At 53.4% G+C, this 19,481-nt stretch overlaps 8 protein-coding genes across 8 annotated transcripts; 4 read left to right on the top strand and 4 right to left on the bottom strand.

The window, feature by feature from the left end:
• Positions 1-269: 269 nt before the first annotated feature.
• On the top strand, positions 270-1,409 carry BDQ94DRAFT_160970 (A4/G1 family peptidase; the record flags this gene model as incomplete). The annotated part of the gene is made up of 3 exons (XM_026769291.1): positions 270-311; positions 505-1,156; positions 1,213-1,409. 3 exons carry the CDS (start codon positions 270-272, stop codon positions 1,407-1,409), a joined length of 891 nt encoding a protein of 296 aa, XP_026624112.1.
• Positions 1,410-2,070: 661 nt separating this feature from the next.
• Positions 2,071-2,770, bottom strand: BDQ94DRAFT_172529 (uncharacterized protein; the record flags this gene model as incomplete). Its single annotated transcript, XM_026771970.1, has 3 exons — positions 2,071-2,228; positions 2,280-2,567; positions 2,617-2,770. The coding sequence occupies 3 exons, from the start codon at positions 2,768-2,770 to the stop codon at positions 2,071-2,073; spliced, it is 600 nt and encodes a 199-aa protein (XP_026624111.1).
• A 2,635-nt stretch (positions 2,771-5,405) lies between these two features.
• BDQ94DRAFT_180787 (glycosyl hydrolases family 31-domain-containing protein) lies at positions 5,406-7,925 on the top strand. Its single transcript, XM_026773723.1, has 2 exons — positions 5,406-6,462; positions 6,513-7,925. The coding sequence occupies exons 1-2, from the start codon at positions 5,468-5,470 to the stop codon at positions 7,822-7,824; spliced, it is 2,307 nt and encodes a 768-aa protein (XP_026624110.1). The 5' UTR covers positions 5,406-5,467; the 3' UTR covers positions 7,825-7,925.
• Positions 7,926-7,997: 72 nt separating this feature from the next.
• BDQ94DRAFT_172527 (major facilitator superfamily domain-containing protein) lies at positions 7,998-9,753 on the bottom strand (the record flags this gene model as incomplete). Its single annotated transcript, XM_026771969.1, has 4 exons — positions 7,998-8,771; positions 8,833-9,375; positions 9,436-9,582; positions 9,646-9,753. 4 exons carry the CDS (start codon positions 9,751-9,753, stop codon positions 7,998-8,000), a joined length of 1,572 nt encoding a protein of 523 aa, XP_026624109.1.
• An 835-nt stretch (positions 9,754-10,588) lies between these two features.
• Positions 10,589-12,590, bottom strand: BDQ94DRAFT_180780 (nucleobase cation symporter-1 family protein; the record flags this gene model as incomplete). Its single annotated transcript, XM_026773722.1, has 7 exons — positions 12,418-12,590; positions 12,197-12,355; positions 12,062-12,145; positions 12,007-12,018; positions 11,288-11,944; positions 10,944-11,233; positions 10,589-10,879 (listed from the first exon to the last, which is right to left on the bottom strand). Exons 1-7 carry the CDS (start codon positions 12,545-12,547, stop codon positions 10,589-10,591), a joined length of 1,623 nt encoding a protein of 540 aa, XP_026624108.1. The 5' UTR covers positions 12,548-12,590.
• A 233-nt stretch (positions 12,591-12,823) lies between these two features.
• BDQ94DRAFT_180779 (hydantoinase/oxoprolinase) lies at positions 12,824-16,126 on the top strand (the record flags this gene model as incomplete). The annotated part of the gene is made up of 6 exons (XM_026773721.1): positions 12,824-13,156; positions 13,222-13,294; positions 13,351-15,216; positions 15,274-15,350; positions 15,401-15,604; positions 15,653-16,126. The coding sequence occupies 6 exons, from the start codon at positions 12,824-12,826 to the stop codon at positions 16,124-16,126; spliced, it is 3,027 nt and encodes a 1,008-aa protein (XP_026624107.1).
• Positions 16,127-16,204: 78 nt separating this feature from the next.
• Positions 16,205-17,634, bottom strand: BDQ94DRAFT_147976 (uncharacterized protein). Its single transcript, XM_026767116.1, has one exon. The coding sequence runs from the start codon at positions 17,334-17,336 to the stop codon at positions 16,344-16,346; it is 993 nt and encodes a 330-aa protein (XP_026624106.1). The 5' UTR covers positions 17,337-17,634; the 3' UTR covers positions 16,205-16,343.
• A 216-nt stretch (positions 17,635-17,850) lies between these two features.
• Positions 17,851-19,210, top strand: BDQ94DRAFT_147974 (SDR family oxidoreductase). Its single transcript, XM_026767115.1, has 4 exons — positions 17,851-18,469; positions 18,526-18,633; positions 18,689-18,845; positions 18,903-19,210. Exons 1-4 carry the CDS (start codon positions 18,168-18,170, stop codon positions 19,086-19,088), a joined length of 753 nt encoding a protein of 250 aa, XP_026624105.1. The 5' UTR covers positions 17,851-18,167; the 3' UTR covers positions 19,089-19,210.
• Positions 19,211-19,481: the final 271 nt, after the last annotated feature.

The raw sequence follows: 19,481 nt of genomic DNA, 5'->3' as shown, positions 1-19,481 counted from the left end.
GCCACTATCAGTGTGAACCCGCAATTTAGATACTATTAACTTACAAGTACCCTCACGTTATGTAGCCGAATGTTGAAAAGCGATGGGCCGGTTTAGAGTCTCCGTTGTGCGATAGCTGTTATCAACTTGATTTAACTTGCAATTTGCATCAAGTAAGACGTGCTTCTTTTTGGATCTTTTTACACACATTACTTACGGCGGATGCTCTCGACACTCCGGATTTCACTAGGGTGGTGTTAATCCACCACCGGACTCCGATGCATCTTAACATGGGTGGTCGAGATGTCGCCATTCTCAGCAGGCACTTCGCCGTGACATCCTCGCAAAAGTGTTAATGGCGTTGACTCTGGGATGGTATGAGGAAGAATGATGCCATCCGTGAAGAGTGTCGACTTGATAGATACTCAACTAAGAGCCATCCTATAAGTATTGGGTTGAATCTGCAGTTTTTATCATTTCGTCTCCATCCCACTGCAATCTTCTTCAAGACATCAAAGTCCATAGTTCCAACACATAGTCACCTCTTCACCGAGTTTCACTACCAACCAAATCTTCAAGATGAAGTTCACTGCTGCAATTGCTACTGCCATCCTCGCCAGCGTTGCCGTCGCAGCTCCCCAGCGTGGCCTCGAGGCCCGCCTCAAGGCGCGCGGCACCAGCAAGGGATCCCGACCCCTCCAGGCAGTTGCTAGACCTGCATCAACCAAGAACCAGACCAACGTTGAGTACAGCTCCAACTGGTCCGGTGCCGTGCTGGTGGAGCCTCCGTCTGCTGCAGCGACCTACACTGCGGTGACCGGCACCTTCACTGTCCCTGAGCCCACCGGCAACTCTGGAGGAAGTCAGGCTGCATCTGCCTGGGTTGGTATCGACGGAGATACCTATGGAAACGCCATTCTTCAGACCGGTGTTGACTTCACCGTGACCGACGGAGAGGCCTCGTTCGATGCCTGGTATGAGTGGTACCCGGATTACGCCTACGACTTCAGCGGCATCGACATCTCGGCGGGCGATGAGATTGTTGCCATTGTGGAGTCCTACACTTCGACCACCGGTATTGCCATTATTGAGAACAAGAGCACCGGCCAGAAGGTATCCAAGGAGCTGTCGTCCAGCTCCAGCCTCGGTGGACAGAACGCTGAGTGGATTGTGGAAGGTAATATGAACCATACATTCCTCATTCAACTTTATCAAACGCTAACGCGATCTTAGACTTCGAGGAAAATGGTTCGCTCGTCAACCTGGTGGACTTTGGCACCGTCACCTTCACTGGTGCTGTTGCCAAGGCGGCGGGTGGTGAGAGCGTTGGACTTACCGATGCGACCATCATCGAGATTGAGGAGAATGGCAAGGTGGTCACTGATGTTACCATCGATAGCGCCTCCGAGGTGACCATCACCTACGAGTAAACTTGCACACGAGGCCTGTCACTGTGACTAATGGTGTTGAGTGTCTCAATCCGAAGCGGATTGATTGGTATGCAGTGATGTGATGATGTGATCAGGTCAGCGCTTGATTTCAATCGACGAGGCAGTGGAGAACGAAGATGTAGATAGTTTTGATTTCTAGTACTATTTTGCGGGGCCCCTCCTGAATTTGAGTCATTCTTTTGATTGATCCTCCGTAATCATATATCAAGTAATGGTGCAGCGTAGGGAATACTCCATAAGGCAGATGAAGTACAGGCCTTAAAACGGTATGATCCAGTAAGACAAAGCGGATCTTGTATTCCAAACAATCACGTCGGTAACATGGACTACTACTTTCATCTATAATGTTTGTATGCCAGTTGTGCTGCAGATTATTAATTTGTATAGGCATTGTACAGGTGCGCTACATTGTTCAGCAAGTAGACGTGATTTAGAAGTCCCCAAGAACACAAAGCAGGCCATACGTGCCGGAAATTCAAATACTGCTAAAAATAAACCACATACCATTAGACCTACAAGTAAAATCCAACAAGACAGTATTATTAAGCCAAAAATTATGTATGCATGCTGTGATAAAACACAACGCTCCATATTCACAGCAGACTCTGACCAGGCATGAAGATAATTGCTCGCAATGGCCTTAAGTAGCACGGCATGTGCCAGAGACCTGGGTCTGCGGAGGGCCAACGTCGACCGTCTGGGCACCATTGATGGTGGTAACGCTGTTGTCAATGCCGTTAAAGGTGCAGTGGATGCCACCCGTATTGGACGTGATGTGGGAGATGCTCAGGGGATTACCTGATTCCCTCGATTAGCTTGGCCATATAACAAAGTTTATCTGATACGTACTAATTTTGGTGCTAGCGCCATTGGTGGGGAACTGCTGCTGGAACTGAGCATTGGCAGCACCGACGAATGTGATGAGCACTTGACCTCCGGTGGGGTGAGTTTGACCGGGATTGCTGGGAGAAGTCGATCCGGATCCAAACCGACAAGATCCCTGAATCTGGGTCTGCGGAGGGCCTACGTCAACCTGGCCCACGCCAGTCACGGTAGTAACGCTGTGGTCAATGCCGTCAAAAGTACAGACGGCGCCCTGGGTGCTGCACGATATATGCGAGATACTCAGGGGGTTGGCTAGTGATATTAGCCGAGACATACAGTAATCCTCAAATAGGCCACTTACTTATCTTGACATTCGATCCATCGGTGGGAAAGTCCTGGGTAAATTGGGCACCAGCTGCACCAATAAAGGTTACTTGAGCTGTGGTCTGGGCGCGGCCGATATTCAGGCCAAGGACGGAGGTTGAAAGAAGTGTGGGTAGCAAAGCGAACTTCATATTGAAAAGAGATATTTCAGTGGAGATCCAATTGTGTAGTAGTAGTAGTCTGTCTGCGATGTCACGGTCTTTGAGCTTCCGGGGATCAGTCGATAGGGGGTTAAACAGGGACTTTATAGACAGAAGAGGGAGCAAGTCCGGACTTCAACTGTATAGAGAGTTGAGCGATTTCCATAGCCTACGGCAATCCCGCGTACCACTTTCGCTCTATACGAGCAATGCCATTCAGTCGGCTGACTGAAACCGTGGAAGCTGTTTATCAGGCGACCTCTCTTCTACCTACTGTGACCTATTCGGGATCAATGTTGACAAAATCATGACGCTGGCACTGGTGGAAGTCAGACTGTTCCACTCATATCAACGTTCAAGAAGAGTAGAGAAGATTTTACTTTGAGACCTGGCCACTCAGGTGCCCTGGGTCTGGCTGGAGACGAGCCGTATGTCCTTCAAGGCATAGTGAGGATGCGGTTTAATGAGACAAAAAGATGACGGGCACAACCATCGGCTGGAGCCGAAAGGTCTCGCATCGCCCCGAAGTGATCCATTGGTGACAGTTGTACGGTTAGACTTGGTAACTTTCGCGTGAATGCCATCTTTCGCATCATGTCATGACAACATGTTGTAGGTTAACCAGATAGTCTTTGAATAGTCGTCGGAGCATCGTGGCATGAGAGTATAAAAGTCATGGGCGAGGTTTCCTGGCAAGGGGTGTATATATTTCCCTAAGCTAGTTCTCTCCGACGTTCGCAAGCGGAAAAGTGGATATTCAGACATTGGTCTGCAGCAGGTCATCGAGGCTCTGACAACGGTTTATGATGAGTACTATTTCGATGATTCTACTGGAAGCGGCTGAACTCTCCGCAAGAGGCATTTAGTGGTTCCGCCAATCAGTCTGCCAAGTGGCCCTCGTATCTGCCGCTGCGTCTCCTCGCCACCGGAGCTGAGAAGGGAGGAGCGCTCATTCCTGTTTCCTGTTCCGGGCTACGACTGATGCTGGGGTTATCCTCGGAGTACCCCTAGACACTGACATCATAGACATCAAGGCCGACGGGCTCTATACGAGGGAGCACTCGTACAGAGTAGAATTAATGCCCAGCTTAAGACACGGTCGCGGGGTACAGCCGCTGCAGGGTCTACTGAAGGCTATGCAAACATGCTATCTCATGATGACGGTGTGCCTGATCTCCTGATTATGTTGGGGGTCATGGAAGGGACCCTATAATAACATCACCTTCCGCCGTTCCCCCGCGGTCGGGAATGGGCGAAGTAAATCTTAATTCCCTAAAGCCTTCCACCACTGACTTCTAAAAATACTCTCAGGTTGTCCAAAGGTAAGCATATTTTATTTTTAGCACTGATCCGAGCTATGCAGCACGGCCGCCTTACCCATGGAATTTCTCGGACAAGACCAAGGGCTCATGTCGACAACTGGTAACGCTGTACCATTGTTGATCTGACTACTTCAATCATCATACCAGCGTGCAGAGCAAACACATGGAGAATCGTCCACAGGTAGGTGGGCACAAAAGGCCTTTATTGTTAGCAATTATCAGTACAGCCAGGGAGGCAGGAGCGGCCACTATACAGTAGAGACACCAAGAAGGATAACTATGGGCTGACAGGATACGAGGTCAATCAGCTGATCAGCACCTATCACGATGGGAATGCAAAACATAGTCTAGCAGATGGGTGGGTTTCCCGGATATAGACTGACTTCGAGAAATTGCAACATCGCGAGCTCGATGACCCTAGACGGTCGGAACCAACACTGGAAACCCCAGGCCTCATATGCACATTATCTCTGCAGCCAGCAACGCGCACTCATAAAGTTTTGAGAAGTGTAAGCAGTTCCTGCAGATTAGTACTGCAGAAAAGAGCCCCACCATGTAGACAACCGTCCAGGACGTGTGCAATCGGGATTTCCAGTTGTGGAGACTATTGGTGACCAAACAGCGACTACTTTAGTTAGCCAACTGTTGGACAAGCATGTTTTCTATCAGACTGGCCGCGCGGTACCACAATCTCGAGGTGGCCTGATCAGGGCACTATGGAGCGATACAGTGATTGGTGAATTCCAAGGAATCCATGACAGATGGTATAGAATTAACATGCTCGGCAGAAGAGAGACCAACAAGTTCTGCTTGAAATCTCGGAAAGATGACTTCATTAGCCGAGTTGATCGACTTTCCCAGCAGACTTTGTGGGGAAGAGGGTCGCCGTTGAACGAGTGTCATTGGCGTCTGGGGACTCTCCGGATTCCCCAGATAGTGGGCACTCGACTCTTTCGGGTAGGAATCGGCATGCTAATTCTCGTGGCTTCCGATGCCTCCATTTGTGACTAAACACGATCGAATGTCCTTCACGCATTTCGGCCAGCTTTGCCGAAGGGTCCACTGCCTGCCCCAGAGTCGGGAAAAGTCCGCTCGTAGGGTTTTCTTCTGCTCCTCCACAGTCATTTACTTCCCCGTCCACAGGGCAACTGAGCCGAGTCCTGCACCAACATCTACCTTGTCTATCCCAGATGGGAGTCTTTTACGAGCAACCGATTCATGTACAGTCCCCATCAATCCAACTGTGGAGGCACGCAGGAGTAATGGGGGCACCTATCGATCCGGACGCGGTGGGGAAGCCCAGCTATAAATCTGGACTGAGGCCCGGGATAACAGCAGTGTGACAGGATCTCAACTCTCGCCCAAGATGCCGTCAACTTATTTGGGAGCCCTGGCGACACTGGCTGTGTTTCCCTGCTTGGGGCAGGCCCGGTCAACCTGGCCCCTGGGCAGTGGACTGGAGCTGTCCTACCAAGCAAGCCAACATCAGATCTCCATCCACCAAGACAACCAGACCATCTTCTCAACTATCCCCGGCCAGCCCTTCCTCAGTGCCAGCGCCGGAAAGGACCAGATTGTCGAGGATAGTGGCAACTTTAACATCACCAACGTGGACCAGGCACGATGCCGAGGCCAGAACATCACCCAGCTGGCGGGTATCCCTCGTCGCGACAGTGTGAAGAATCAGGTAGCTGTTCGCGGATATCTTCTGGATTGCGGTGGGGAGGACATTGCATATGCCATGAACTTTTGGGTCCCTAGAACACTTTCGGATCGCGTTGCCTTTGAAGCCACTGTTGAGTCAGAAGCAAATGCCAGCGTGCCCGTCGACCGTCTCTATCTCACCTTCGCGTCGCACGCGCTGGAGGACTTTTACGGTCTCGGTGCGCAGGCGTCCTTCGCTTCTATGAAAAACCGGTCCATTCCCATCTTCTCCCGCGAGCAGGGTGTCGGACGTGGTGACCAGCCATACACGGCTATCGAGGACTCGCAGGGCTTCTTCAGCGGCGGTGATCAGTACACTACCTATACGGCCATCCCTCAGTACGTCAGCTCCGACGGTCGGGTCTTCTATCTCGATGAGAATGACACGGCCTATGCCGTCTTTGACTTCCAGCGCTCGGATGCTGTCACGGTGCGCTACGATAGTCTCTCAATGCATGGCCATCTGATGCAGGCTGATACCATGCTGGACGCTATCACCATGCTCACCGAGTACACTGGTCGCATGCCGGCCCTTCCGGAATGGGTGGACCACGGCGCACTGCTCGGCATTCAGGGAGGACAAGAGAAGGTCAACCGGATTGTGAAGCAGGGTTTGGAGCATGACTGTCCGGTCGCCGGTGTGTGGTTGCAAGATTGGTGAGTGGCCACCTTCCTACCCTGCGTTCATCATCACTAACGGACCAAAGGTCGGGCACGCATCTGCAGTCAGCCCCCTATGGCAACATGAACATCTCACGTTTGTGGTGGAACTGGGAGTCCGACACTTCTCTGTATCCCACATGGGCTGAGTTTGTGCAGACGCTGCGCGAACAGCACGGCGTTCGCACCCTCGCCTATGTGAACCCCTTCCTGGCCAACGTCAGCAGCAAGTCAGATGGCTACCGCCGTAATCTTTTCCTTGAAGCCAGCCAGCACCGCTTCATGGTGCAGAACACCACCACCAACTCCACGGCGATCATCTCCAGCGGCAAGGGCATCGATGCCGGCATCCTGGACCTCACCAACGAAGACACTCGCGCCTGGTTCGCCGACGTCCTTCGCACGCAGGTGTGGAGCGCCAACATCTCCGGCTGCATGTGGGACTTTGGCGAATACACTCCCATCACTCCCGATACCTCGCTGGCCAACATCTCCACCAGCGCCTTCTTCTACCACAACCAGTATCCGCGGGATTGGGCGGCCTACCAGCGCTCCGTGGCCGCCGAGATGCCTCTTTTCCATGAGATGGTCACCTTCCACCGCTCTGCCTCCATGGGCGCCAACCGGCACATGAACCTGTTCTGGGTCGGCGACCAAGCTACTCTCTGGACCCGCAATGACGGCATCAAGTCGGTGGTGACAATCCAAGGCCAAATGGGCATCTCCGGCTATGCCCACAGTCACAGCGACATTGGCGGCTACACGACCGTCTTCGAGCCTCCCACCACCAGTAATTCCTCTGGAGCCATCCCACGATCGGCTGAGCTGTTAGGTCGCTGGGGTGAATTGGGTGCCGTCTCGAGCGCCGTGTTCCGGTCGCACGAGGGCAACGTGCCCAGCGTGAACGCCCAGTTCTACAGCAACTCCACCACGTATACGTACTTCGCCTACAACGCCCGGCTGTTCCGCAGTCTGGGTCCCTACCGTCGCCGCATCCTCAACACGGAGAGCCAGCGGCGTGGATGGCCGTTGCTGCGGATGCCGGTGCTGTACCACCCGGAGGATCTCCGCGCCCGACAGATCAGCTACGAGAGCTTCTTCCTGGGACGGGATCTGTACGTGGCACCGGTGCTCGATGAGGGTCACCAGTCCGTGGATGTGTACTTCCCTGGTCACGGTGCCAACCGCACGTATACCCATGTGTGGACGGGCCAGACTTACCGTGCTGGACAGACGGCCAAGGTGTCGGCGCCCTTTGGAAAGCCTGCTGTGTTTCTGGTGGATGGAGCCTCGAGTCCGGAACTGGATGTGTTCTTGGATTTTGTAAGGAAGGAAAATGGAACGGTGCTGTATGCGTGAGCAAGTTGCTTCTCATGCACTGTATACTAAGAGTACCCCGTTGGGACTGACGAAGAGATGAAGTATAGACGATATTATATGCCCGAAATTATACATCGGTGAATTAGATACATACATTAGATTAGACTTTAGCACATGTGCTAGTAACTCATATACAACCACTTCTAGGGGTATCAAACCTTCAACTTCTCTCCATCGTGTTCTACCACGCCCTTCTCACTGCTCCCATCCTCGACCTGCACGCCTTCCTCACTGCTGGCCACACTCGCCAGCTGCCATTCGCGGATGGCATGTCCCTTCCACATCAGAAGCATGACGAACAGGAACGAGAAGATAGCAAAGAATGCCATCATGCCATACACCCAGCCGACGTCGACAGCTGCCACCCACGGGTCAATGTAGAAGCTGATGGTCAAACCGTAGACGATGCGGTAGGCGCCGATCACAATACCCGCTTCAGCCGGGTAGCGCGTGAAGCATTCCACGACGTAGTTGACGGTCACCGGCACACTAGCCAGTGATCCAATCGTCACGATGAACACCGCCAGCGCCAGCACCATGTAATGCAGGTGGTACTGCAGAGTAGCGCCGAACAGGCCCAGTCCGATAGGGTTGAGAATCAGACTGGGAATCCAGAGCACCTGTAGGCGGTACTCGGGCTTCCAGGCACCGTGGTTGAAGCGCCGGGCCAATGCCAGAGGCAATCGATCGTTGTAGTAGTGGCCCACAATCTGGACGACGAGGATGCCGATCCAGTGACAGAAGGTGAAGGCAGCGTTTTGCTTCAGGGAGAAGCCGTAACCTCCCTCCTCTGGAGTCCGCTGCAGCCACACGGGCACCAGAGCGTTCATGCCGACGTAGAAGCCGAAGGAGATGAGAGTGAAGGTACCCATGATGACCGTGACCGGACAGATTCCGATCAGTACGGGCGCCACGGCAATTTTCATCTTGGAACACGGGTCAGCATAACAGAATCCATAGCAAACATTGGGGCGGATGGCCACTCACGGTCACCGACCAGGTGGTCGGCTGCACCACACGTTGGCCGAAAAAGAAGGTAGCGCAGCGGTTGGCCAGCCAGTTGGTCGGGATGGCAGGATTCCGGTCAAGGTTCTCGCGGTCAAAGCCCGTCTCCTCGAGGAAGAGGAAGATGAGGATGGCCGTGGCTCCCAACAGGCCGACGGTCCACCAGAACTCAACGGGGAAGAAAGCATTGGCGGAGATAAAGGCCGAGAAGGTCGGGCCGGCGATGGTGCCAAACAGAAAGGCCATATGCAGGGCCATGAAGGCGCGACCGCGCTGATGCAGGAACAGCATGTCGGTGATGACACGCGGGCCCAGGACAGTGGGCACGGCGCCGAAAAAGCCGGCAAATAGTCGCGAGATGATGTAGGGAATGTAATCATCCGAATGAGTCATGACGGCCCCCCAGATCTGACAGATGAGGGCGCAGAGAATGCACCAGAAAATAACGGAGCTGCGACCCAGCCGGTGGGCGACGGGAGCGAAGAAAAAGGGCCCGAAAGCCATGCCCGCCAATGCGGCGGAGTTCTACATAGCTTGTCAGGACATATACTGGAGCAGGATGGTGATACAAGTTGGTCAGCATACAGCATAGGACTCTTGGACGCGAGTTTTGCCATAGATCTTGGCCTGCTGGGCCAGATTCAGCTGGCCCGATAGGGGAGCGATAGCCCCCGAGAAGGAGGCCAGGCAGAGAGTGGCCAGGATGATTTGTTTCCGACGATGCGACCAGTTCTTCAAAGTATCAGCAGCAATTCAATTCCGGGGCCAAGGATGTCCTGGGGGCCAGATGCTTACGAGCGGGTCCTGAGGATGGGAACTGGGTCGAGGCACCAGCACGATCCCTGGCGGGGACTGGCCAGGGCGTTCACCCTCACTGCTGGTTTTGATACCTTCCTCCGTCATTGTTCTGGGTATCTTGAATCTGGAGTATCCAGAGGGAGATCTCGAGAGCAGGTTCAAAGAGGTTCAGGGTGTTCCCCCGCGGTCCTGAAGAGGTTTTCGACAGCTTCAATTTTCGCCTGTCGATCGATTTCCGAACGCGTCATCCTCGGCGTTAAACCGAGCGCGGTAAGGATTTCCGGTGAAGCTGCGGTTCCGGATTGGTCGACTGGCACACAAGGTAATTTTATTGAGATAGCTAGGCGATTTACAAGCTGCTGCTGATACAGAATATTATCATCTGAAACCCACATCTGAGGGTCTGGACCAGACCCTGCATCTTCAGGGGGTTGGACCATTGCTGCATCGGGGTGAAAATATTTCCAGCCGCAGTGGAGACGGGGATCGGACTCGGTTTGTTCCCCGGCAAGCACAACCCTTCTTTCCACATTCAAAGAACTCAATGCTATGGCCCCATGTAGCAAATAGGGCAGTGCTCCTGGTTAGAATTGTTGTGGACGACAATCCACTACTGAGTACTAGTGGTATTTCTTACAATGCCGCCGCAACTACGAGTCACTAAGTACCAGCGTATTGTCACCTCTGTAAGATATATATCCGAGTCATCCTGGCAGGAAAAATGGGAGCATCTCTGAACTGAACTCCCTGCAAAAGTGTTGCAAATAGATGCATATACTCTCTGGCACTCGCAGTATCAAAGTTTTGATCTAACAGACTGCGATCATTCTCTCCATCTATTAACGTCCACTCATCCAATATATGAACGATAACGGGGGTAATAACGGCTCGCTGCATGTCTACCTCACAATGATCAAAGTCGGTTTTATACGATGGCTGCTCACTCATCGTCCGACAGCTTCGGAGGCCTTTCACAAATCACCGCTTCGACTGAGATCTGCTGGTCCCGGTATTCCTCGATCAGCATCTGGGATGTAGGCGCCGACGCGAGGAACGATCGCACACGTCGGTCGGGAAAGACATAATGCAGTGCCACAAATATGGCGCCGGCAATCAACGCGCCGCTGAGGAAGCAGATGTAGTAGAGATGCATCAGCCCGGCCGGAACATGAATGGTCGAGTTGACGTAGGCTATGAAGCCGGGAAGCGAGGGGACTGTCCCACAAATCCACTGCCAGAGTGTCAGTCCACCAAGAGAGTCAAGTAGGGCCTAAGAAGCTTGCAGAGGGACTGACCGCGACGATGGCCCGCCAATTCACCCCGGATGTATACCAGTAGATGCTCCGTGCATCTCCTACAAACAGATCTGGGACCTTGATCTTGCGCTGGTGGACGCACAGGTACGAGGCGATCATCATCCCGATCATCGGCGCCATGAACACCGAGTAGCTACTGAGGACCGTGATGAACACTGTGGCCGTGTTGACCAATCTCCAGGGATTGGCTGCAATGGAGACTAATGCCGTCAGGTACGCGCCCCGACGGATGTTGATGTACCTGGGGAAGGTCGCCGCCAGATCGAACCCTACTTTCGTCAATCATTTCCCCAACAAGGGCTGTGTGCAAATAAGATACTCACCTCCAGACAACGCGTTGCCCGGCACATTAACTCCCATCTGCGAGATGATCAGCGCGATACCTCCGAAGAAGCCCGCCGCGCGCGATCGCGGACCACCAGTCTCGATGACTGCACCCAGGAGCTTGGGAAGATTCCAGTAGGCTTCTCCATAGCGCTCCTGCGTGGCGGCCGTGACGAGAATGCCGATGATGCCGCAGATGATGGCGTACAGTGCTGCACTAAAGATTTGACCATAGATGGCATCTCGGGGTCGTCGTGCAAACCGCGCATAATCGTTCTGGTTCAGGATCCCGGCGCAGATGCTGCCGATCGTGCTGATAATCCCATACGCGATCATCCATCCAGAGACATGCGACCCGGAAGCCAATGTGTCACCGAAGCCGTCGGGACCCATGGTGGCCAGAGACCAAATCAGGAGCACGAATTCGAACGCAATGACAATGGCGGCAGAGATGTAGAACATCTTCTGCAGTTTATGCGGTCGCACATAGATGACGGGAAGCGAGAGGACCATGAAGATGATGTATCCCACAAATTCGGCGGTCGTCATGCCGGTGTCGGCGGGCATGTGGTTGGGGATGCGCTTCTCCAGCGAGGGCCAAATGGCTTGCAGACAGACATAGACACACTCGCCTCCAATCCAAGCCTGGAAGGCATCTGTCGTGAAGTTGGTGGTTAATCCATGTTGGCACGCGTGAACTGGGAGTGATGTGACTTACACCAAACTGCATCTGTCAGCGGGAGATTTGCAGACTTTCATCGATGGGGACTTACTGAGAGAGAGAAAGATGCGGTTCCAGATGACAAATTGGCTGCCATACATGCCCCAAACATATCGATTCACCACGGGAAATCCAACTGAACATCATGTCAGTCCAATACACGACGACAGTCTTGCCAAATCCCTACTATGGTAAAAAGCCCCAGGCAGCGAGTTGAGGACGATGAAAATGGTTGCCAGGATGTTTCCGATCACAATGGCGACGATAGCCTGCCACCACGACAGTCCCAGGGCGATGAGTGAGCTGCCGGTCATGTAGCCAGAGATGTTGGAGCTTATGAGGACCCCTGCGAACAATACCCCTGTTAGCGAGTCCTGCACAACGCAGCATAGGGTCATGCTCCCGAACAGTAGTTGTTAAAGGTCCAAAAGCCCCAGCGGCGACGATCCGCCTGGATGGGTTCAATGTCACTATTAATCCATCGGTCGGGGATGGTCTCTCCTTCCTGAGGCACCTCGAGCCACTGGGGAAGCGTCATGGCGAGTCCGTTGGGTCAATCCACATGCGATGAGAATATCAAGCCTCGACCTCATCCTTGATACAAGCAGTTATACCTGCTGAGTTGGATGATAAGGCGTTATCTCGGCCGGCGCCAGCCAAGGATGAGCGACATGAGCAGAAGCGGGGTTCGGCTTAGCCTGGATCCTGACTGCAGACGATGAGGGCGCCTGTGGTACAGGTACAAAATGGCGGTTCAGTCCCGGCCAGAAAGCCTATCTGATTCCCCTATCAACTATCAGCGGCCCATATCAAGATGGCGTTTTATCGAATCGGTGTGGATGTGGGTGGCACCAATACCGATGCTGCCATTCTTAACGCGGCACCCGCAGCCCTCCCAGAACAGGATTTGCATCGAGATCAACAGAGGGGGGTGTGCGCTTCCAGCAAAACCCCAACCACTGCCGATGTAACGTCTGGCATCTGCACGGCAATCGTTGATGTCCTCGCCAAGGCGCAGATTCCCGCCCAGGAGGTGCGCAGCGTGGCCATCGGCACTACCCACTTCGTCAACGCCGTCGTTGAGGCCGACCCCCGTCGACTCAGTAGGGTCGCTGTCATTCGTCTGTGTGGTCCTTACACTAGAGCGGTATCCCCATACCCCTAGCAACCTCTGATCTCTCCATGCATAATTGGTCGCTGATGGTAACCCAGGTCCCGCCATTCTCTGACTTCCCACCACGGCTGCGTGACATTATCGGAGGCCCGGTTTTTTATCTGGATGGTGGTATGTAGACTACATCCCATTGCCATGAACAGATGTTGTTAATCAGTATTTTCAAGGCCTCGACATCGATGGTCGGGAAATCTCGCCCATCTGTCCTCAACAAATAGAGAATGCCGTGTCTGAGATCGAGAAGGCTGGGATTACGACCGTCGCGCTCGTTGGGGTGTTCTCTCCCCTCGATCACCGGGGCACAGATGAGGCAGCCTGCAAGGGACTGATGTTACAGCAGAACCCCAACTTGTCAGTGGTGTGTTCTGCCGACATTGGCAGCGTTGGCCTATTGGAACGTGAGAATGCCACAATCCTCAACGCCTCCATCCTGGACCTGGCGAAGAAGACTATTCGAGCTTTTTGTCAGGCCATGAAGGACCTACAGCTGAAGTGTCCATTGTATCTTACTCAGAATGATGGCACCCTGACTAGCGCTGCGATGGCCGCCGAGCGCCCTATTCAGACCTTTGCCAGTGGGCCGACGAACAGTCTGACGGGGGCGGCTTATCTGGCCGGTCTGGACCAACGGAGCAACAACAGCAGCATCCGCGGCAACACAGACACTCAAATACTGGTCATGGATGTCGGAGGAACGACCACCGATGTTTGCGCTCTCTTGCCATCTGGATTCCCTCGCAAGGCGCCCAACTTTGTCGAAATCGGTGGAGTACGTACGGCCTTTCCTATCCCCGAAGTGCTTTCAGTGGGCCTGGGTGGAGGGAGTCGCATCCACATTGATCATGCCCAAGATGCCGTTAGTGTTGGACCGGACTCGGTCGGATACCGATTGACACAGGAAGCTCTAGTCTTCGGCGGCCATACCATGACCTCAACAGATATTGTTGTCGCGTCTGGCAAGGCTGGGCTGGGAGAGCCCTCTCGGGTAGCGCACCTCCCGGCTACCGTTATTGCCAAAGCACGCGCGGGCATAAAGAAAATCCTCGAGCGGGCTATTGATGAGATGAAAGTGTCTGACCAGCCCGTGACCCTCTTACTGGTCGGGGGTGGCTCCATCGTCTACATGGATGCACTGGAAGGCGTCACCGAGTGCATTCTTCCTCCACACTATGACTCAGCCAACGCGGTTGGGGCTGCCATTGCCAAAGTATCTGGTGAGGTGGATGTTATTGAGATCCTGGAGGGTCGCGATGAGGGAGCCGTAGTTGAAGCAGCAAAGCAGCAAGCAGTGCAGGCCGCCATCGCACGCGGCGCTGACAAGGACGATGTGAGCGTCGTGGAGGTGGACAAGATCCCTCTGCAGTATGTCACGAACAAGGCGGTCCGTCTTATTGTCAAAGCTGTTGGCAGGCTTGCAGCTCCCGCTCCAGGTAGTGAATCTGCAGAAGAACATTTGGTATCTTGGATGTCAATCAATGTCAATGATACGCCCCTTACAGAACCTTCCACCGTGGAGATGGTCGCGAACGGTACTCCTCCATCCTTGATCACTACCAAACACAGTGCATCCCTCAATCTTGACACTTATGTTCCTGAAGTGGCGGACCACGTTTGGTACCTTTCTGCCGTCGACTTGGAATTCATCGCAACCGGGACCGGTGTATTGGGCACAGGTGGAGGGGGACCGTCTTACCTGCAGTACTTGCAATGTCTAGATTGGCTGCAAAGCTCAGAGGCAAAAGGGCGCATGAGGGTGGTACCCCCAGACCGCATGAACGACTCGGGTGTTTGCGTGTTTGGATCGTGGTATGGTGCCCCCAGTGTGTCCGGGGAGCGAATTCCGGCCAAGATCGAGCTCACGACTGCCATCGACCATGCCGTGCGTCTCTCTGGATATACGCATTTCGATGGGATCATTGCCGACGAAATTGGCGGAGGGAACGGGATGTCCACCTTTCCCACCAGCGCCTACTACGATATCCCGGTTCTCGACGGTGACCTCATGGGCCGCGCCTATCCCACCATGGAGCACGGTAAGTAGGCATTACCCATAGGGGCCTGCTGGACCTGATGCTTAGTTCTTAATCTAGGGACACCTTATGTTTATGGACATCCCATCACTCCGTGTGTGGTTGCGGATGCTAAAGGTAATGTTGGAGTGGTGTTGGTATGAATCTCCCCTGAAATTTTTACTTTCTTCCGCTGATTCCCTTGGAGAAAGCTGAATCCAACCGCCGCGTCGAGGAACTGCTTCGGTGCCAGTGTGTGAATCTCGGTATCTCCACAGCTGTCGCCGCCGTACCTTTGACCTTTGACATTGTTAAGAAATACTGCATCCCGAACACAGTGTCCCAAGCCTGGTATCTGGGTCGGGCTATTCACCGCGCCCGCCGGTCCAAGACAGACATCATCAAAGCCATTGTAGGTACTGCCAATTGTGCCATATGCAGCAAGCTAACGTGCCCATAGTTCGAAACTACGCCCGGCAAGCTGCTGTACAGTGGCAAGATCATTGACGTGAAGCGAGATATCAGTCGGGGATACACGGTTGGCCAATGCACAATTGCTCCGTTAGCGGGGGAGGAGAGACAGAATGTGGAGAACCATGTCTCGACAGAGACGCGTCACTTGATTATCCCATTCCAGAATGAGTTTCTGTACGCTGCGTACATCGACCCCGCAAATCCCACATCTTCGCAGGTTATTTGCACAGTACCCGACCTCATCTCGGTCCTAGACCAAGATGGTGAGGCAATCGGGTCGCAGGAGCTGCGGTATGGCTTGCGCGTGAATGTCATCGGCATGGCGGCACATCCGCTGTGGACCGGAGATGAGCGAGGACTGCGTGTAGGAGGACCCCAGGGTTTTGGATTGGATATGGAATGGACAAGTCTGGGACCGTATCAGGCACCGCGAAGCGTTATTGCAGAGTTTAATCGGTAGTATTGGGATGGACAGATTTGAGGGGTCAATAAAGTAGTACCATTGAAGATATTCACTTTTCAGCGCTTAATGTAGGGCCCCACACTGTTGTTGTGTGTCTCTGGTATGCTAGATTAACTGTCTCATTTTTGTATCGCATTAACCAGCCTCTGCTGCAATAGAAATCACCGATAAGTATGAAAAGGTGGAGTATGAGTTTTAGCAGCTTAAGCCATGGCTACTCCTGCAACCCCAACAACTCTAATGATACATCCCAGAGCCTCGCTTCACTCTCCGGACTATACGCCCATTGAGCGTATCCCGGACCCCAGGGACCAGCCGCAGGCATCCACGCTGTGGAAACAGCGCAATTTTCCAGATACACCCCACCCTTTGCTTCCATGTCTGGGCTCACTGCCGCCCAGACTGTGGTGGCAGCTCCTTGCTCAGGGGTCTTCCAATACTTTTCCAATTCCTTGTCCGCCGTCCAGATCGCCAGTTGGTCAGCCGGAACATGCCGCAGCAAGTCCGTGGCAATTGTCCCAGGATGCAAACTGACCGCGTGCAAGCCGTGCGCGCCGTACCGCCGCTCAAGCTCATTAGCAGTCCAGATGTTGGCTGTCTTGCTCTGCGCGTAAGCCAACCAGGTGTCGAACTCGCCCTCCCAGGTGAGATTATCAAAGTTGACCTGGCCAAAGCGATGCGAACCGGAGGAGAGTAGCACTACCCGAGAGTGAAATTGCGGTGAAGAAGATGCCAACATCACAGGACGCAGGAGGTGGGTGAGAAGAAAATGCGCCAGATGGTTGGTACCAAATTGCGTCTCGAAGCCATCTTCCGTCCGCCCTTCCGGGCAGCCCATGACACCGGCGTTGGCGATTAAGATATTCAAATGGGGTGATTTTGCTAGGAACTCCTCGGCGCAGGCACGTACGGACGCCAGAGAATTGAGATCCAGAGACAAGAGGTGCACGCGCGGGCTATCGATCATATCACCGAGCGCTGTTTTCGCCCTGTCGAGGTCACGGGCCGTCAGGTAAAGTGTGGCACCGGTAGTGTATAGTGCTCGTGCGGTATGAACGCCCAAGCCCGACGAGCAGCCGGTGATGAGGATGACTTTGTCAGACCACCGGCCCTGAAGCTGTTCATCCTGGATGATTTGTAGGGCAATTGGACGCGCGTCGCCAGCGCCCTCAGGTGATTGATGCACTGCTGCGTATCGGCTACTCATGACTTCTAACTCTGTAGATCTGGAACTGGAGTGATAGGTTTTTGCAACTCCCGAGATGTGTTGCCACGGTGCACTCTTCTTATATGGCGTGTCTAAGAGTTGTTGGGTCTCCACTCCGATAAGGCACTTTTATCCATCGTCCAGAATGTGGGGAACCTAACTTGGGTGCTGCTCATCGCTGAATATATTCTCAATGTCAGGGTATTAGGCTGGTATGTCCTAGTATTTATCAAGTCGGTGACTGTCGACTAGATGGGACATCATCCTTCTTTTCCTGTTCGCTGGCTTTGAAAATAACTGGTATCGGTATGGGATCAAAGACGCTAACCCAAAACAGGGCTAGCGTTGGCGCCCGGTATGATTCCGCGAGCGGCTTCCCCCAAAAGGGAAACCCACGAAGCGCCCGATCCCGCGCGAAAGCGACGGGAAGACCCGGGTGGAAAGGTAAGCACGATGAAGGCAGAGGAGAGGTATAAGAGGAGTTGCTTGCAATCATGATGCCTACGGGTCCGATGTAAAAGTCCCACGGTACATTTCTGCTATACTGGTAAGATCATCTCCTGCTCGGGGATTGCGGACCTGTGCAATATCGAAAACCTTATGTCCCGGATTTAACGAGTCGGGTCATTTAACTCCGACCAGTGGCCACAAGCGCGGGAGGTATAGCACACGGAGGAAACGGAGACAAGCATGGAGAGAGGCAAAGGATATGGAGATAGATATTTTGGAGGGGCGGGAGGATAAATACTAGGAGCTATAGATATCGTCGTGCTCTCGTTTATTCGATTTCGTTTGCATTGAGCGAATAGAGCTGTGTCCACAATACGCACCATGGCATCCTACCTAGTTACCGGCAGCACTCGTGGAATCGGCTTCGAACTGGTGCGCCAATTATCAGAAAAGTCCCCTTCAGAAGTCAGTACCATCATTGCCACCTCCCGATCGGTCAATGCCTCCCTGCAGGACCTAGCAGACCGGCATCCCGGCCGGGTCGTGCTTGTTCCCTTGGATGTTACGGTCCCCGAGTCCATCCAGAAGGCCGCCCAGACCGTGGAGAGCATCATGGGCGACAAGGGACTTGATGTGCTCATTAACAATGCTGGCATCGTGGGTTGGGGCCAGATTAAGGACATGTTCGTTTCAATCCATGGATGACTTAAAACTGCTGATGGAAGCTAACGTCCACCAGGGCGGACCTTGAAGACACTTTCCGGGTCAACGTAACCGGTCCACATGTCATCACTCAGAACTTCTTGCCGGTATTGCGAAAGGGCTCTATGAAGAAGATCGTCAACATGTAATGCCTCTTGACCCGAAACCGACCGTGTTGAAGCCTGACTCGCATCCTCCAGTTCCAGCAGCGTCGGCTCCATTGCAAAGCAGTCCGTTTACCGGGAGCTGCCTGCCCCCTCCTATAAAATCACCAAGGCCGCCTTGAATATGATGACGGTGCTATACTCCCAAGAGCTTGAGATTGAGGGGTTCACCGTATTCTGCGTGAGTCCGGGGGTGAGTACCAATTCAGACCTCAAGCCAATCCCGACATATTTCTGATCTCAACGTTAGTGGTTGAAGACAGACGAAGCCAATGCTCATGCCGATCTTCCGGTCGGAACTGGAGTCGAGCGCGTCTTGGAGATGATCCGTGATAGGGGGATGGAGGTCAATGGAAGATTTCTGAATATTCATGTTTCTGGGTGGGAGAATAACCCTGGTTTGAACCAGTATGATGGAAAGGAGCTGCCATGGTAGACGGGGCAGATGGATGACGATCGGCGGTGGGAGATGTACTAATCCATGCATGGCTTACAATCAAAGACCGATGAGTTGAAGATGCAGTAACAGGAACTCTAAACTGACTCGGTGGGAGAGACTATGACGCGATGCGTACTATTTTGCAAATTTTTGTGCAACCGTGTCTCGGCCTGCTGAACGAGAGGTAGGTTGCCTGAGCCCTCAGCCTTAGTCTGGATCATCGTAATCAATTAGAGAGTTTCCATCTTATGGGTCGGACTGCATCTCAGAAAAAAGCAATGGTAGCAGGACAATCAACATCTGTCGCTGCATAAGGCGTCGGTGAGATGTGTCTCTAATGGGTGAGAATCTGTACCAATCAGCCCATGACAACTATCGATCAGGTGGAAG

The sequence above is a fragment of the Aspergillus welwitschiae genome, assembly GCF_003344945.1.
Source record: "Aspergillus welwitschiae strain CBS 139.54b unplaced genomic scaffold BDQ94scaffold_26, whole genome shotgun sequence".
Taxonomy (NCBI): Eukaryota; Fungi; Ascomycota; class Eurotiomycetes; order Eurotiales; family Aspergillaceae; genus Aspergillus; species Aspergillus welwitschiae.
The sequence above is the reverse complement of the archived record's forward strand: the minus strand, read 5'-3'. Positions and strand labels throughout refer to the sequence as shown.

Coding starts and splice junctions, on each gene's coding strand:
- BDQ94DRAFT_180787 (XM_026773723.1), top strand. CDS start 5,468: ATGCCGTCAACTTATTTGGGAGCCCTGGCGACACTGGCTGTGTTTCCC. Junction 6,463..6,512: donor GGTGTGTGGTTGCAAGATTG/GTGAGTGGCCAC, acceptor AACGGACCAAAG/GTCGGGCACGCATCTGCAGT.
- BDQ94DRAFT_147976 (XM_026767116.1), bottom strand. CDS start 17,336: ATGAGTAGCCGATACGCAGCAGTGCATCAATCACCTGAGGGCGCTGGC.
- BDQ94DRAFT_147974 (XM_026767115.1), top strand. CDS start 18,168: ATGGCATCCTACCTAGTTACCGGCAGCACTCGTGGAATCGGCTTCGAA. Junction 18,470..18,525: donor TGGGGCCAGATTAAGGACAT/GTTCGTTTCAAT, acceptor AACGTCCACCAG/GGCGGACCTTGAAGACACTT. Junction 18,846..18,902: donor TATTCTGCGTGAGTCCGGGG/GTGAGTACCAAT, acceptor TCTCAACGTTAG/TGGTTGAAGACAGACGAAGC.